This window comes from Protopterus annectens, chromosome 1.part1 (genome assembly GCF_019279795.1).
Source record: "Protopterus annectens isolate FY-2018-M chromosome 1.part1, PAN1.0, whole genome shotgun sequence".
Lineage (NCBI taxonomy): Eukaryota > Metazoa > Chordata > Ceratodontiformes > Protopteridae > Protopterus > Protopterus annectens.
Genome location: NC_056726.1, coordinates 1819268046 through 1819285069, shown reverse-complemented (window position 1 = coordinate 1819285069; position 17024 = coordinate 1819268046). Strand labels below are relative to the sequence as shown.

Genomic DNA, 17024 nt, shown 5'->3' with positions numbered 1-17024 from the left:
TGTAACATTGCCTCAGGATACCCAGGTTCACCAGCTGGACTGCAGAGTATACCTGAAATTGCCCTTTGGTCATGCCTGAATAGTAGGGTGAGCTGCTTAGTCGCTTGGTTGGTGAGGGGTGAATAATGAGCCTTACCCCTGCTGGGCAATCAAGTGTCGAGGTATATTAGTGCTTGCTATTAGGTCTGTGCAAGTGCTGGACTGTAGGATGCTTTTTAAGTGGTTAGGTTGAGAGTTAGACTACTTTCAAGGGAAAAACTGAAGAGGAGACTTGGTGGAGCTGGGAATAATTTATCTCTAGCTAACCGGCACTGCCCGGATGTGCAAAACCGTGTGAACGCAGTTTTTACAACAGGGAAATGAAAGGGATAGAAATTAGCCCAAAATGGCCTATAAACTACACAGCACGGCACTACTGTTTGAGGTGCTTAACATCACATTAGATACACAATGCTTTCCTGCCTCTCCAGTAATAACTCCTTCCCTACATCTCCCTTTTTAATTCTTAGTTATCTGGGTCCCTATGCTTACTTCAACCTTCAAATATTATGACGACAGATGTTTTGGTCATGGGTTGGAGGAGTTCCGTCTAAATATTAGTGGCTCAGCAGGTTGCACAGTCAGTTTTGGTAAGAGGAGGATCATACGGCTATGGGTTCTCTCCCCACATCAGATGCTTGCATTTATGTTTCAGTACAGACACTGACATGCAACATTAGGGGTAATGCACAACTAAGATGGCTTTTTCAGATGTGACAGTTGATCAAAATCCAATCTGTCTAAATTTGTGGATGTTACAGAATTCAAAGCACTGACTGAAAAGAGACATGAACTGTTTACAGAAAAACTTCCAAAATGACATATAAGAAATACATGTCAAAAAGAAAAGAGATTTATGCATTTCATTCCACTTTGTGGTACATAAGTAAAGTACTTAGTACAAACAATAACTACATGCTCCTGTTCTTTTAAACAAATACATGAAACTCTTGTTTTTCTCTTTTCTTCATACATTATTTCACTCAAATTTCTTTATAAACCTGCAAATTGTGTTTCATACCTTTAATCAACAAACTTATCTGATGCACTTTACAGTGTTCCCTTGTTTGTGTAAATACCACCTCAGGTCTCTGCTGAAAATTGGTCATAGAGTTAGTAGGGCTAATCTGGTCAACATAAGCAAATAATGCTATGTTGCACCTTCCTAATACTCTACAGTAGATGAATGAAGATATGCTTGTAGTACAGGTCTAAAATAATAATACAGCTTATTAAGCCTCACACAAAGTTCAAAGTCAGCACTAAAATGGATACAAAAAGGCACTCTGCATCTGTCACATATACAAATATCAGGTACATAATATACCAGCCTAGTACATAACAAATAATTTTGTGAATTATGTTGTCCTGATACAAACATCTTCTCTGGCTGCCACTACAAGCTTAGGGTGGTTCAGTAACTGATCTAACATGCTTTTTTGTAATGTGGTGCATGGCAGTAGGGTCCAAATACTATTTTTGTCATACTTGCAAACTGATTCTTTCTGATGTCTGGAGCCTCCCAGCTACATCTCTGAAGTACTGAGTTCTGTCCTTTCCCTGCAGACCAGATGTGCTATAATTTCTCCCAAAAGCAGTGATTATCACCTGAGCCTAGTCATCTGACTTAAGACAGTGATGGGCTTACTATAAAAAAAAAAAAAATGGAGTGTGAAAATGGGCTTTATTAAACTCACACCACTCTGACATCTTGGATCAAAAATGCCTTAACGGGGTACAAAAGTGAATTGCCTAATGGCTTCTTTATATAAAGTCATATCTGTCATATCACAGTCAATTAAGCAATTAAAAAATGAAATCCCTTAATATTTAAAGAGACAGTCACTTCTTAATACAATAATACAAATGCAATATATTTTACATAAGATACAATAATAAACAGCCCCATTCAATTTCCTGAAATAATCCTACTGGAAATATAATATTGCACCTAAGAATCATCACAGTGTCACACTTCATCAAATTATAGTCAACGTTACCACAACATTAGTGGGAGCAACACACAAATAATATAAGACAAAACATCTAGGTTACCCTGATATACTTCATTAAAATGAACAGCGATGGAGCCAGCAAGAGAACTGTATGAATTATCCCTTAAATGCTTCAAACTTCTAATTTTTTTCTAGAATACCCTCAAAGTTGTCAACAAGCACATTTGATAGCATATATCACATTTTTGGAATAATAATGAATTACTGGAGAGACAGAGAGATAAGTGTTTCATCATCGACTGTTACAATGAGTAGTCACACGACCATATGTTTTTCTTAGAAGAACAAATCTGTGCAAAGAAAATTTTAGTACGTGTAAACAAAAAAGTGCATTCAGTTTTAAAAGTACATGCTTGTATATCAATTGAGATATTTTCCATTTAACATCATCTCACAAATAATATACCTAAAAAAGGTTTTGCTAAGTACTGTTATTGCAACATCATGCATTCTTTACAAGTACATACCAAAGTGTTAGAACCCTGTTATCCTGTTTCTGTAAATATATAACTGAGAAAACAGAATTCAGTATTTACAGCAATTATCAATGCACTGAGGAATATCCTAACTTCATATCTACATGAAGAACGTTCAAGGTTTATTTCAAAATAACGTTACACACAATAATAAAAACGTCCCTATCATGACATACTATGTCCTACATGCCATGCGTTTAAGTTATGGTACACAGCACCATGTAACTAAATTGATTTAAGGTGCTAGTTGAGGATTATATTCAAGTTTAGCTGGCAGTTATTTGTATACTGAAAGAAAAAAAAAACATACTCAGGTATGTTATATATGACTGCAATTTCCAGGTCAGTAATATATCCCCTGTTCATGATAGTATGCCATTACCCAGTCAAAGTTAAGTTAGTGCTGTCAGCTGACATAACTCACTTGTAGTTGAAACAGGCTGGATCTACCCCTGCTGACAGTGAAAATAGCTAAAAAATAGTAATCACATTTATACTCATTCAGTCATGGCCTCATAGCTTTTAGTATTTTCAGTGACTAGGATGAGGATGTTTTAAAATGTGATCCGAACAGCCTTCACCATTAGCTAACATCAAGGTGATTCCAGTATAACAAAGAGGAAAATCAAAACAGGAAATAAAATGGCTACTATTATTCTGTTTCTCAATGTTATACATCACATTCTCTTTACATACCTCTCAACTTCTTTGATCAAGAATTCTAGATAAAGGAAAAACATGAGAAAAAAGTCTTAAAATCGGGGAACAGATTTTAAATGCAATCCTTATGAACAAGCATTTTCTGTACAATAAGAATCATGAAACCATAATATCTGACTTCATTGACTGGCAATAATATTCACTGATTTATTATAAAATTAAAACGTTTTCAAAGGTCATAGCAAAAGTAGGGACAGTTATGAGGCATGCCTCTTTATATTAAATATATTTAGGAGTAGAGTCTAATAATACTGTCTTCCACTTCAAATCTGATTGTAGAAGATCAAATCTCTGCTCAGCTAGCTTAACCCTTTTTGGGGGAGCAGTTTTTTATGTTTCTCGTATCATCAGCATTAATAGTACACTAGAAAAAAGAAATGTATCCACTAATCATAGTCTGTGGAATATCTTATTAAAATAACCCTATATTCAAATCTAGAAATGCAACAGACTCTGACACTTTTCCCAGAAGTAAAAAAAAAAAAAAACTACTAAACTGTTATAAACAAAATAAATTTAAAGGATTTATGCAAGTTTATCTTGGCTAGGTGAGGGCCACAAAATGTTAGGAGTCGGGGGGGGGGGAGGGTGGAGGTCAATCATAGTGAAAAAGTCTTCACAAATCAATACAGTTATAGTTGTGATCTATCAAAAGCTCAACCAGCAAAAAAAACCTCAAAGCTACTGTACTGAAAGTTCTATAAAATGGATAAGTTCCTTAGAGATACACATACACAAAATAATTGCAGTGGGAGAAGGGGTATTGTCCCTTCAACCTCAAATGTTATCATTCTCAGCAAGACATAACCCAGTTTTCTGAGCAAGAATACTTACTCAGGCCTGATACTACTGCCACTCAGACTGAACAAGAAATGCAACAGTTTGCTGTTGGTATTCAACACAGTCAATTCGCTGCAAGCATTTCACGTTAGTTTAATATATTCAACTAAATGGCATGTTTGCACTTGTGCATTTAGGCCACTGCAATTTGTCAAAAACATTTGTAAAATGGTATTTGCTGACTTTTACGCGGTTTACATTGCTATTTCGCATTTAAAGAGAGAGAAGAATTGACTGGAACATCAAGGCTTCAAACTATATCCTTCCCAAAAGTGTACTTTCCTCTGGTTTTGTACAGCAAGCCATTCTACCCCTTTTTCTTTCTAAGACTGAAGCTATGAAAGAACAAAGCACAACAAACATGTCATTAAGGTGAGTAGAGACCCAAGACTTGTTTTAACAAATTACTGGGAGAGAAAGCAGAGCTAGCTGCAGTCAGCATGATAACTCATTTGTGATGGATCATATGGGCTAGGCAAACATGATTATTTTAAGTTTCTTTTGTTGCCAATGATCTTCTAGGTGACACAGTATTGTTTATGAATGGGTTAAATTCAAAACTTTTCAGCTTGATTCACCTCTGAAGTAAACTACAAAGTGAATTTATAGCCAATGCCCCATTACATGCCAGATAACAATAAAAAATCAAGCAAATTTTCCTAGTGGATGAGACAGTCAATGAGTTTAGCATAGTGGTTGCAAAAGGTTTCTTTTGCATTGCAAAAAGTTTACACTTCCCTTACAATTGGACCCTGAGCCTGTCAGCAGTCGGCAGTTTCCCAAGTGACAGCTGTCAAGGTTAGAACAGCACCACCAAACCATCTTAACATGGCTGAAGGTAATTCCCTGGAAGCTAAAACAGGTAGCTTGACTAGATGGCATGTTCAGCGCTTACTGACATTAATGCGAAACGTAAGTCACTAGTGGAGATGCAAATGAAAGATATTGGGAATACCCTTGCAAGAGACCTCAATGGATTTTCTATTGCAATTTATGCTAACCAGTCACAGGAGATAGCAGCTTTGTGGGAAAAGGACCTAACTTTTAAGCAGCTGGTATCCAAACCAGATGATATTGAGAATGTGACACATAATAATAATGTGGGAATCATGGAGTTACCTGAAAAGCAAGTAAGCCAACAACACTGTCTCCTATTTGTCTCAATTTGAATGTGTAAACCTACTGACTTAATGACAGGACCCACTACTCCTTTTTTTAATTTGTCTTCAGTTCTAAGATGCTGTGATGATGTAAGGCTTTTTAAATACTCGGAAAAAAAATGATACTAGATGGAGCAATAGTGGCTAAATTTACCTACATGGATGGTGCGAGCATTCCATTTCTCCATGATTTCTCAGCAGTTTGTCTTAAAAGAGATGTGCCGTGGGGGTGCTCAAAATTTTGTCTGGCTTTCTAGGTATAGACTCACATGAATTGGGCTTTTGCTATGACTTCCGGACAGATGAGTCAATGAGACAGCCTACCAGAAGAAACAGCCAAGGAAAGACAATACTGAGCCAATTAGTGGATTCCATTAATGAGTCAGCAGCCAGAAAGAAATGGCTGACTGAGGATACTGCTAAAGGCCATCAACACAACAGGGAGTCTCGGGCAATGGACAGATTTCAGAGGGATCTAGCAAAGCAAGGGTTAGAATATCTGCAGAAATTCCTACACCATATTCAAGGAAACAGTTGGGAGGCCACTTTGAATACCATGTACAACATTACTAATTTGTTCATGCTGTTGATGCACAATGCAGCCGATGAAGCAGCATGAGCAGCGGGAGCAGGCATTTGTAGGAGATGCCTTATCTGCTCCACTTAATTTGATTTTGTGGACAATTTCAAGGTATTCTTTACAAATGCCCCATATAACAGAACATCTTTGTTTAGTCCAACAGTCAAGGAATGCATAAAGAAGTGTGAGCAGCATGGCAAGATGCTTTCTGCCACAGAATAAGATTTGAGAACCCTCAAAGGCCTTACAACCGAAAACAAAAAGGACCCAAGTCATGATACTTCTGAAAATACAGACATCAGCCCTGTGACTTACCTTCTGACAGAGAAGGCACAGGTGGTCCCTTTAAACGGTGGAGACCCAGAGTTTGTGAATGTCTGAAGAACCAGGACTATCCAGAGCCATTTTCCAACAGGCAACGTACTTGTATCATTTATTGCTCTACTTTCATGGATAGCCATTATGCAGGGCCCTTGGGAAAGAGGGATAACATCCAAAGGCCATTACATACCCTTTTCCCAACACTCTCCTCAGTCACCTTGGCCACTCCCAGATGTGCCACCCCACCAACTAAAAGAGTCCGAAAAGGAAGTTCTAGCCTTGCTTCAAAAGAAAGCCATCTGGGATGTCCCACCAGAGCAGGCAGGTTTAGGGTACAACTTGAGATTCTTTCTGGTTCCAAAAAGAACAAGGCCCTCAGGCCAATTTTGGGCTTAAAATCACCTGAATAACACCGTAAAAAAGACACCACTCGGAATGGTCACTGTGCACCTGATTCTGTCATGTCTTCAGGCAAATGATTGGATGTGCTCTTTAGATCTTGATGCTTATTTGGACATCAAGACTGCATTTGCATCCAGATCTTGATGCAGAGAAAACACCTGACAGAGTAATCTGGGGTTTTATGAGTAAAGCAATGTAAGGATTTGCATTCTCTGATAAAATAATGAGGTTAATTAGGAAGATATATGAGGTATCAGAAGTGAAAATTACAATACAGGGGTTCCTCTTTGATAAGTTCTGTTTGTGCAGACAAGGGTGTCCTCTTCCCCCTTTGTTATATGTGTTATACTTAGAACCACTGGCAAAAAATAAGGGATTCAGAAATTCAAGGATACAATTGGTATTGTAATCAAGAAAAAGTTGGCTTTATTTGCAGATAATATTCTTTTGTAACTGATAAGATCAGAAAAGGACATTTCAGTATTGAGGAACATTCTGAGACAGTTTCAAGTCTTTTCAGGATACAAAATTAATGAAGATAAAACAAAGGCAATAACTGTAATACCCATAATTATGTGGGGAATGATAAAACGAAGTACTTAAGAGTACGGATTAAAAAGGATTCTGTTATGGCAGCTAAGGATGTGTGGGAAGAGACTAAACAAGTGATAGTACAAAAACTTGACAAACTGTAATCTCTGTTTTATGGATATTGATAGCAAGATACAAGTAGTGAAAATGTTTTAGTCCCTTTAGTTTTATCCACTGGTGAGGCATATTTTATCAACCAGAGGAGAAGTTGTGGATAGCCATTAATAAAGAATTGAAGGATTTATCTGGGAGGGGAACAGGACAAGAGTCAAGTGGGATAAGTTGATCCTTTCAACAAAACAAAGTGGTTTGGGATTACCTGACTTGAAGGGGTATTTCCGAGCTACACAGTTAAAGCTCCTATACATAGCACAAACAGAAAGCTATAATTCAAAGTGGAAAGGGATGATAATGAAACTGGGAGCTCAAGAAATAAGGAGAGACTGCAACTTTGTAGCAGATATGTACACAAAAGATCCTTAGGGAGAATAACAATAGCCATGCAGAATATTATATTCATAAAGTGGCAGAAAGTATTGTAAGAGTTAAGCCAGCATGGGAATGGAGAAAGGAAATTCTTCCAATAGGGATGACTGCAATTAGAGTTATAGAGAAAAGGACAGAGAGGGGGGTGGAATTTACTGGAGAAAAGTGGCAAATAAACCAGGGTATTGGGAGCAAACAATTACAGGGGGAAAGTAATATAATGGGAAGTGGCCAAGAATTCAGCCTAGAAATTGCCTTCCATATCAAGGACTGATATCAGAGTACTGGCAAAGAAATGAAAGACCAGCACTGGTAGAGTTTTTGGTTGAATCTTGTACAGACACAGCTGTTAAAAAAAGGATAATTAGTAGGACATATAAAATATTGCACGATAACTGTAAGAATCAATCAGATGGGGTTAGAAAAGACTGGGAAGAGAGACAGCATAAGCAATTCACAAAGAAGCAATGGAAGGATATACTTATGGCTCCCAAATATGGAACGATGTCTAGAACATTTAAGATCTTTGCTTGGAAGTGTTTGCATAGGTATTTTTTTACTCCAAGCAGACTCCAAAGGCAAATGTCAGAGGCGTTATGGGGAAGAAAGTGTTAACTGGGAGCATATTTTTTGGGAGTGTAATGAGTTGGCAGACTTTAAAAATTTCCAGCAGACTGCCCTGTCAGAAATACTTGGTCAGCAAATTGGTGTAACTAAGGAAATTATTTGTTGAGTTGTGACACAGAACTGGAATTTCCTAGACATAGTATGGCCCTGTTAAGTTTAATTCTGGTGGCTGCCACAAAAAAAATATTAGAAAATGGAAATCAAAGTCTAAACCAAAGTGAATACAGTAACAGATAAAAGTAATGGAAGAAAAAAATGGGAATTGTGGGAACAATATATGCAGAATAATGTTTTGGAGGAGGAATGAGGTTTAAGGGAAGGCAGGAACTGAATGAGCTATGTAATGTTTGACTGACAACTGTACAGAAGATTGTAAGTGATGTAGGATGTTTGCAACTGAAAATATGTCAGTATGGTTTGCTTTCATTTATATAACTGCATGATTCCCTATCCAAAATCACGATGTTTCTTATAAAAAAAATAATAACTGCATTAGCATTCACACATATTTGCTTCTCAACAGCAGCCAACCTGGGTGTTCATGGTAGCAGCTATGACCCACCTGCAATATCATGAACCATAGCTGCATACTTGGCTCTTGGCTGCTTCAAGGGTGGATTCTTTAATGAAGGCCAAATATTACTTTTTTCCAGCTTTGTCTGTCCTTGGAGATTTCAATCAGCAGAGAAAAATCACTATTAAGTCTACCTAAGCCATTCAGTTCAAAGGCTGCCACCTGGTTATAGTGCACTGTATAGTTTCTCTTCCTCTGGATAGTGGCAAGGCCTTACACAGTTCAATTCAAGATCTTCTTCAAAACAACAGACATTCTGCCTTTCTAGTTTTCTGCACCCTGGACCTCATGGCATCTTTCATTTTAATAGTCCAGTTTGGCATTCATCACATGAGAGTGTTACAATGGTTGCCATTGGTCCAATGGTCTCAACTTACACAAGACTTCTATTCCCAAATCATTCTGACCAGCAGTTGCACAGATCATCTGTGGCTCTCCTCCCCTCTTGTTCACACAGGAAGACCCTTTATTTCCCATCTAGAAGTGGTAGTCACCAAGGACAAATCGCCTTTGCAGTGGGAAAGCATTTTCAAGAGTGGATGGTTCAAAGTGCATGGGATTTTCATGAGGCAAATCTTCACACCAACATCCTAGAGATGATAGCTGTCTTCCTAACATTATGGGAGTAATAAGAGTACCTTCCCTTGGGTGTGATTTTCATTCAGACCGAAAACATGATGATGGAATGGTATATCAATGAGCAGGGAAGAAACCAATTAAGGAAGCAATGACAGTGTGGCATGGGTGACGAACTCACACTGCTTTCTGGTGGCAATGCACATTCCCCAGGAAATCCAACTACCTTGAGGGCAAGCTCATCAGCACTATTCTGATGTCTAATGAATGACATCTAAATACAATGGTGGCTCAGACCATTGTCAACCATTAGGGCCATCCATGCTACAAATGTTTTGCATCTCCATCTCCAACACCAAATGCAACACCTACTTTGCCTTAGTTCCCAAAGAGGGGCAGTCCATCCCTCATGCTTACCCACCTGTACCCCTTATATCCAGCTTTTACAGAATGCACTTCAGTGCAGGGCAACAGTTACTCTCATTACCCTATTCTGGTTCAGACAACTTTGGTTCTTTCTGCTAATGCCCCATCTCAAGAATTTTCCCTGGCTTCTGGATCCCAAACTGGATCTGCTATCTCACCCATCCAAAGCCTCATCGGGATCTTCAGAAACTGAAGTTAACTGCATGGTTAATACATTATAAAATTAATTCGATATCAACATCTAGGGCTTCCTTTGGAGCCCCTATTAGCAATGTCAATGGCACAACAGATAGCTCGCACACACACACACACACACACACACACACACACACACACACACACACACACACACCTTTGGTGCAGAAGGCTGTGGGTTCTATTCCTACACCAAACAGATCGATTGTCAACACAGCAGTATAGTACAAGTGGGGGTGCTGTACTCCTGAATGTGCCATCCTATGAATGTGACATTACACAAATGCCCCATCTGCTCGAGCTGGTGGAAGCTCAGGTGGATGTAAAAGATCCAATGGCATATATCAAAAACAGTAGGGAAAGTTCCCCCAAACAGGCTACTAGCCTAGTGGAACTAACCCAATCAACAAAGAATAAATGTCAAAAGTCTCTTATCATGATGCCACCCAAGTGTTTCAGTAGCAGGGGATTTTGACCCATCAGTTGGATCAGACGGATGGAATGAAAAGGATATGGTCACTATGTACCCACCATAATGCTGGATCTTTTCATTCTTCTCAGTCTGATATGACATCCCTACAACCATCCCTCTCCTTTGAGTTTGAATGAGGATTCTGAAGAAATTTAGTTACTTACAGCCTTTTCTATGCAGTAAACTCAATCTGAAGGAAGCTAGCTTAGCCAGGTAAAATGCATTGTGGGAAGAAAAAAGTTAGAAGAACTCAAGGCTGGAGCACTAGCTTAGCCAGCTCAGATCTGGCAAGTGGACCAAAGATCCATCAGTCATACTGGACAGACAGGAAGGAAATTATCCATTGTTAGCTAAGCACACGGCTACCATTTATTTGTGCTTGCAGTGAGTCATCCAATTTATGACTTTATTTTCATACATCTATTTTTTTCTTCTGCAAGACAATTCAAATCATTACCCTCCCCTGCCCTACTTAAGGCCACATGCCCTTAAGAACATAAGTCATATAGAAACAGTTCAGAAAAAGACAACAGTCCAGTCTACAGTCTGCACCAGAAGCCTTACAAACACAGACACAACTATCTTAATACAATCTACACTAGTGCACACAATACTCTAACTAGGGTTGCACAAGCTCTCTCTATAGAGGGATAACAACTACAGAGCTTGTTCTGGAACACTGTTTCCTATACAGCCTAATATTTCATCAGCATTGTCTGTAGCTCACAAACTGCTTGCCTATCCTTAGGTCATCAAACTACTAACCTTAAGCACTTTTTTTGTTACTACTTCTTTTCCCATCTACTTCTCTTTCCTGTGACTTTGCTTCTCAGATGCACTATTCTGTCTTTGCTGCATTAAATGTACATTGCCAAGTCTCACAGTCCATTCTACAAGTCTCACCATATCTTTCTGATTTATTTTGTAAACCTTCTTGTGCAGCAAGCTTGTTACAAAATGTGATGATGTGTAGCCGATATCCATGTTCTTGAAAACTAGACATCCGAGAGTCATACCAGTGTAGTCACTGTTACACTTCTGGTTTGAAACTCCATTCCCGAATGGGTACTCCTGCTTTTTTCACATCATCCTTGTTCACTGGGATTAGACAAGTGCACGACTGAAGAGTACTGATGCACTCACACTAGCAAATGCTAGTTTACTGCTGCAGTTGTTCCCTTTAAGCCACTTCTGGCTAAGTCCACTTAGTTCTTTATGGTATCACAAATGCAGACATATGCTTATCAAATTAAAAATTCTCCCTTCTTCTGTATCTAGGTGATTTATGTGGCACTACAATATGCTATAATAAGGCATTAGTGAAAACCCATGCAAATTTAAATAGAAGTTAGAGAGCATGACCTTTTTTTTCCCAAGTCCTTAAGATACAGCATCCTTCTGAACATCAGATGACAATCAAAATGATATAATACAAGCTGCACCATGGCCACTGCCCTGCAGTGTTTCTTTAATTGATTACAAAACCAAATATTAATTATTGCAAGGACAATATTCTTCTTCCAACAGAGCAGTACTGTCTTCCTTTGCCCAATCTTGAACTGTTCCTTTACCAAACACAATATAGAAAAGCATGCCAAAGACATTGACAGCTGCTGAGATGAAAAAGATGTTTCTCCATCCTGCCAGAACGTCCTGTTGAAAATAAAAATCAGGTCAATCTTAATAAATATAATTGTACACCACATTAAGACATACATGCTCCCATCCAAAATCATGTTAAACAATGTTTTACTCAACTGCAAGATTTATTAAAGTACTGCTAAGCCCTCAGACGATTCACTGGCTGTCAATACAAATAAAGCACTATTTAGCAGTTTCTCCCATTTATAGCATTGTTATATTATTCACCTTCCTGTACGTACAACACACTGGTTATGGACAAAAAGCCTGAAGAAGCATAGACAATAAATGTCATTTTCTATAAGCACAGTACATTCTAGGAAGGAAAAAAGCTTAACTGACAAAAATCCCAGTGGTATGACCATCTTCATCAAGTAATTTTGGGAGTAGAACACATTTACAACTAATAACTCCTTATAATGCTGTAGTATTATTGTAGTACACAGAGCATCAAGATAACATTTAATCAAATGTTTTTTTTTACAGTTTCTGACCACAGCTGTCCTTTATTTTTACTGATGCCCATACCACTAATAGACTGGTAGGTCTTAAGTCATATAAAGCCAAATTTGAGGTCAACATAGCTTCCCAGGCAAAGCACAACCATAAAGCCTTCTTCAGCTACGTCAGAAACCTCAGAGGCAGCACACAGTAGTGTGCTGAATTGGTGGTTAATGATGTCACATTCACTGACCCGGGCGACACAGCAAATCTGCTGTCTGATAAATTCAGTTCTAACTTTACCAACTGCTCACTTCCAGTCACCTCCCAAGAAACATCTTCCAACAGAACCCCTCCAACTATAAACAGACAGCATGTCCTGGCTGTGCTCACTAAGGCCAAGAAGATAGCCTCATGGGCCCTGATAATATATCAGGATGCCTCGTGAATAGTCTTTCAGGGCCACTGGAGTTATTATTTAACTACAGTCTTAAAACAGGCTTTGTGCCATGAGAATGGAGAAAAGCAATGGTCGTCCTTACCCTCAATAGATCCCAGAAACTACAGGCCCGTTAGTCTGACTAGTCTTATATGCAAACCCATAGAAAGAATTACCGTGGAAATGATCATCAAGGACATAGGAAACCTTCAGACACTGGAACTATCCCAGTATGGCTTTGTCAAAGGAAACCCATGCCTTCTGAACCTGGTGGACTTGGTCACCAAGGCAATGGATGAGGGTAAAACAATGCCGACTGCCTACCTTGACCTGGCTAAGGCATTTGATAATATCCCACTCGGGTACTGTTAATAAACTTATGGAAATAAACTTGTGGAAATCCAAATCCCTCCCAACCCCCCAGCAAATGTAACCACCATGAAAAACTTCTCCAAAGATAACTTTGGGAGTCTAAAAACAGGGGGTGGCTAACTTCACGGCACCCATGCAAATGGAGAATAGTTGCGTGACTGCAGAATCATACACCAATGCATTGTACGAACACATTCACAAATGCATGGATCTCTCCATACCCAATAGAACCAAGACATGCTACTCCAAAAAAAGTAAGCCAATCTGGTGGTCCCTTGCCATAAACAAACTCTACAATAGTAGGAGGAAACAGATGCAGAATAAGGTGAAGTCCCAAGACTGGAAAAACTCCCTTATCTGCTTCAACAAAAAGTTGAGATCCCTCATCAAATCCTCTAAAGCTAGGTATGAAAACAGAATTGCAGCAGATACTAAAGACGACCACAAGGCCTTCTATAGTTATGTAAAGAATCTCCATGGCAATACCCAGATTTGCTCTGAGCTACTGCACAATGGTACCTCCTATACCGACGCAACAGATATTGCCAGTATACTGGCCGATTCAGTGCCAACTTTACCCCCCCAAAGGACCAATCACAACACCAGTAGATTGCCAGGCATCCAGTATTACTGATGCAGAGGTTAAAACAGCACTGTCCAAGGCCAAGAATATAGCTTCTATGGGACCTGACAATATCCCTGGTTGTGTTCTACATGAACTACAGAGTGAACTGGCACCTCACCTGTATGCCCTGTTCAATCACAGCCTCATCTCAGGCTTTGTCCTTGGCAAATGGCACACTGCTACAGTCATCCCTCTCCACAAAGGAGGAGAGACTATAGACCCTGGGAACTGTCGCCCCATTAGCCTGACGAGTCTGATATGCAAAGCTATGTAACTAATTATCATGGACTTAATAAACAAGGATATAGGGAATCTCCAAACTCTGGATCCAACACAGTTTGGTTTTGTGAAGGGCAGATCATGCCTGCTCAGCTTGGTCGACTTTTTTTGAGTCAGTCATCAGACCTCTGGATGAAGGCAAGGTGGTTTATACAGCCTACCTTCATCTGGCCAAGGCTTTTGATACCATTCCCCACTCAGGAATCATAGAAAAACTCACTAAGATTGGCATCAGCCCCTATATCACTAGGTGGGTTGCAAACTGGCTCACAGATAGAATCCACAGTGTGAAAGTAGCTGACTCCAAGTCAGACTACCAATTAGTCACGAGTGGAGTCCCACAGGGTTCAGTCCTGGGTCCTCTCCTATTTGGTATCTACTTCTCTGAAGTCCAGGCCAACACGAAGGGACTCTGACTGACAAAGTTTGCAGACATTGCAAGTTGGGAGTTATTATTAACTCCCCAAGTGATGCTGACATCCTCCAGAATGGCCTCACTGTGACCAACAACTGGTGTCAGAACCATGGCCTTAAGCGCAATGCCAAAAAATGTGTCATCATCCCCTTTGAGAAAAATCCGGTTCCCACGAATTACCACATTGATGGTAGTCCACTGAACACAGAAGGCATTCATAGGTAGGTAGGTACTAGGCTATCTGCCTGAAGGCATTTATAAGCCTAGTACCTAGGCTTTCGCCACCCCCTTAGATTAGCTCCCTGTGCCTCTGTCCAGCAGAGCCATTGAAGTGATCCCCAGGGTATACTTTCTGTTTCCCATCCACTCGTCAAGGTTTCTCTTGAAGAGTGTTAGTGAGAAGTTCTGCCTAATGTAGATTAGAATCTTGTTCCACAGCATGGGAAGTCTCTGGGACAGGAATCCATCCCTCCAGCATGTCCTATTTACTGTTGTGGTGAGGTTTAGATCCCTAGAGCGTGTGGCTCGAGGGGATATGGTTTTCTTTAGATGGAGCATGTCCATCAATTCTGGGTTGGACATGGCCTTGTATGTCAGACAGAGATCACCTCTGAGTTAGGCGGTATGCAACGGAGTACAGCTGGAGTTTCTTCAATCGGGCTGCATAGGGCATCTGTTTTAGGCCAGTGATCCTCTTGGTGAGGTACTTCTGTGGTCTTTCCAGCTGTTGCAGGTGTCTTGTAAGGTACATCCCAAATGGGGTGTTGCACTCTATGATGGGTCTGATGAGTGATACATAGAGGGGCATAATGACCTCTTCTGATCTGGTTGCAAACTCTTTTGTGATTAGGTGGGCCACATAGAAGGATTTTCTTTATCTACTTGGGTCCCTAGATCCCTTATTAAGTCTTCCATATTTAGGGGGCTACCACCTATGTGGCAGTTTGTGGGTACTTTGTTTTTTCCAAAGAGGATGACTATGCACCTTTTGGCATGGTTTTGACACCAGGTATCTGTCTCAGTGAGACTCTTTTGAAGGATGTCTCTGTCGGCCAGAGAGTCAATTATAGCCCCTAGTTTGCAGTTGTCTGTGAATTTGGTCAGCCATTGTCCTCCTGTGCTTGCCTGTACCTCTGAGAAGTATATGCTGAACAGAAGGGGTCCTAGGACTGAGCCCTGGGGAACGCCACTTGTAACTGGTTTAGAGTCAGACTTAGCTCCCACAATTCCTACCATGTGGGTTCTGTCCATGAGCCAGTTGGCAACCCATCTCGTGACATAAGGGTGTATGTTCAAGCTGGTGACCTTGTCTATAATACCAGAATGAGGAATGGTGTTGAAGGCCTTTGCAAGGTCTAGGTAGGCTGTGTGGACCACCTTTCCCTTGTCTATAGCCTTGGTAACTGTCTCAAAGACGTCCACCAGGTTTAGGAGGCATGATCTGCCCTTAGCAAAGCTGAACTGGGTAGGGTCCAGTGTTTGGAGGTTCCCAATGTCTCTGTTAAAGAGATCCATGATGATGCGCTCCATAGTCTTGCAGACCAAGCTAGTCAGGCGATAGTTCCCGGGGTCTGTTGTGGCTCCACCTTTGTGGAGCGGAATAACCATTGCTGTGAGCCACTCTATGGGCATATAGCCTGTGGAGAGGCTGAGTTGAACAGTGTGTGTTTAAGTGAGGGGTTAGTTCATCTTTGAGCTCATGTACGATGCAGCCTGGGACACCGTCCGGTTCCATTGATGCTGTGTTTTTGGCTTTGGAGAGGGCTGTTTTAACCTGAGTGTCTGTGATGTCAGGGGCACTACATTCTTCTGGTATGGTTATGGGCCCTTTTGAGGGTGATAGGGGGGTGAAGTTTGCACTGAACCTGTCGGCCAGGATGTTGGCAATATCGGTCAGTTCAGTGTATTTTGTGCCATTCTCCAATAACTCCGAGCAGATCTGAGGATTGCCACTTAGATTCTTGACATAGCTATAGAATGCCTTGTGGTTATCTTTGGAGTCCCTGGCAAATTTTCTTTTGAAGCTAGCCTTGGATGATTTTATGAGGGATCATAGTTTCTTGCTGATACTGATCAGGAAGGTCTTCCCTTCTTGGGATTTTACTCTTTTCTGTACTAGTTTCCTCCTTCTATTTTATAGCTGGTTTATGGCAGGGGTCCACCATATTGGTTTCCTTTTCTTGGAGGAGTGAGTCTTGGTTTTGCTTGGGATAGCATGATCCGTGCATTCTTGTAGGTGCCCGTAGAGTGCATTAGTAAAGGATTTTGCAGCTTGGGCAGAGTTATCCTTTAGCATGGGGGCTTTGAAACTT

At 40.2% G+C, this 17024-nt stretch overlaps 1 protein-coding gene across 1 annotated transcript in view; it reads right to left on the bottom strand.

The window, feature by feature from the left end:
• Nucleotides 1–10841: 10841 nt before the first annotated feature.
• LOC122812417 (sialin-like) overlaps nt 10842–17024 on the bottom strand; it is a 1040020-nt gene continuing 1033837 nt past the window's right edge. The window contains exon 13 of the mRNA XM_044084807.1: nt 10842–12153. Within this exon, the coding sequence (XP_043940742.1) occupies nt 11992–12153 (162 nt within the window). The 3' untranslated portion in view covers nt 10842–11991. The remainder of the gene's footprint in view (nt 12154–17024) is intronic.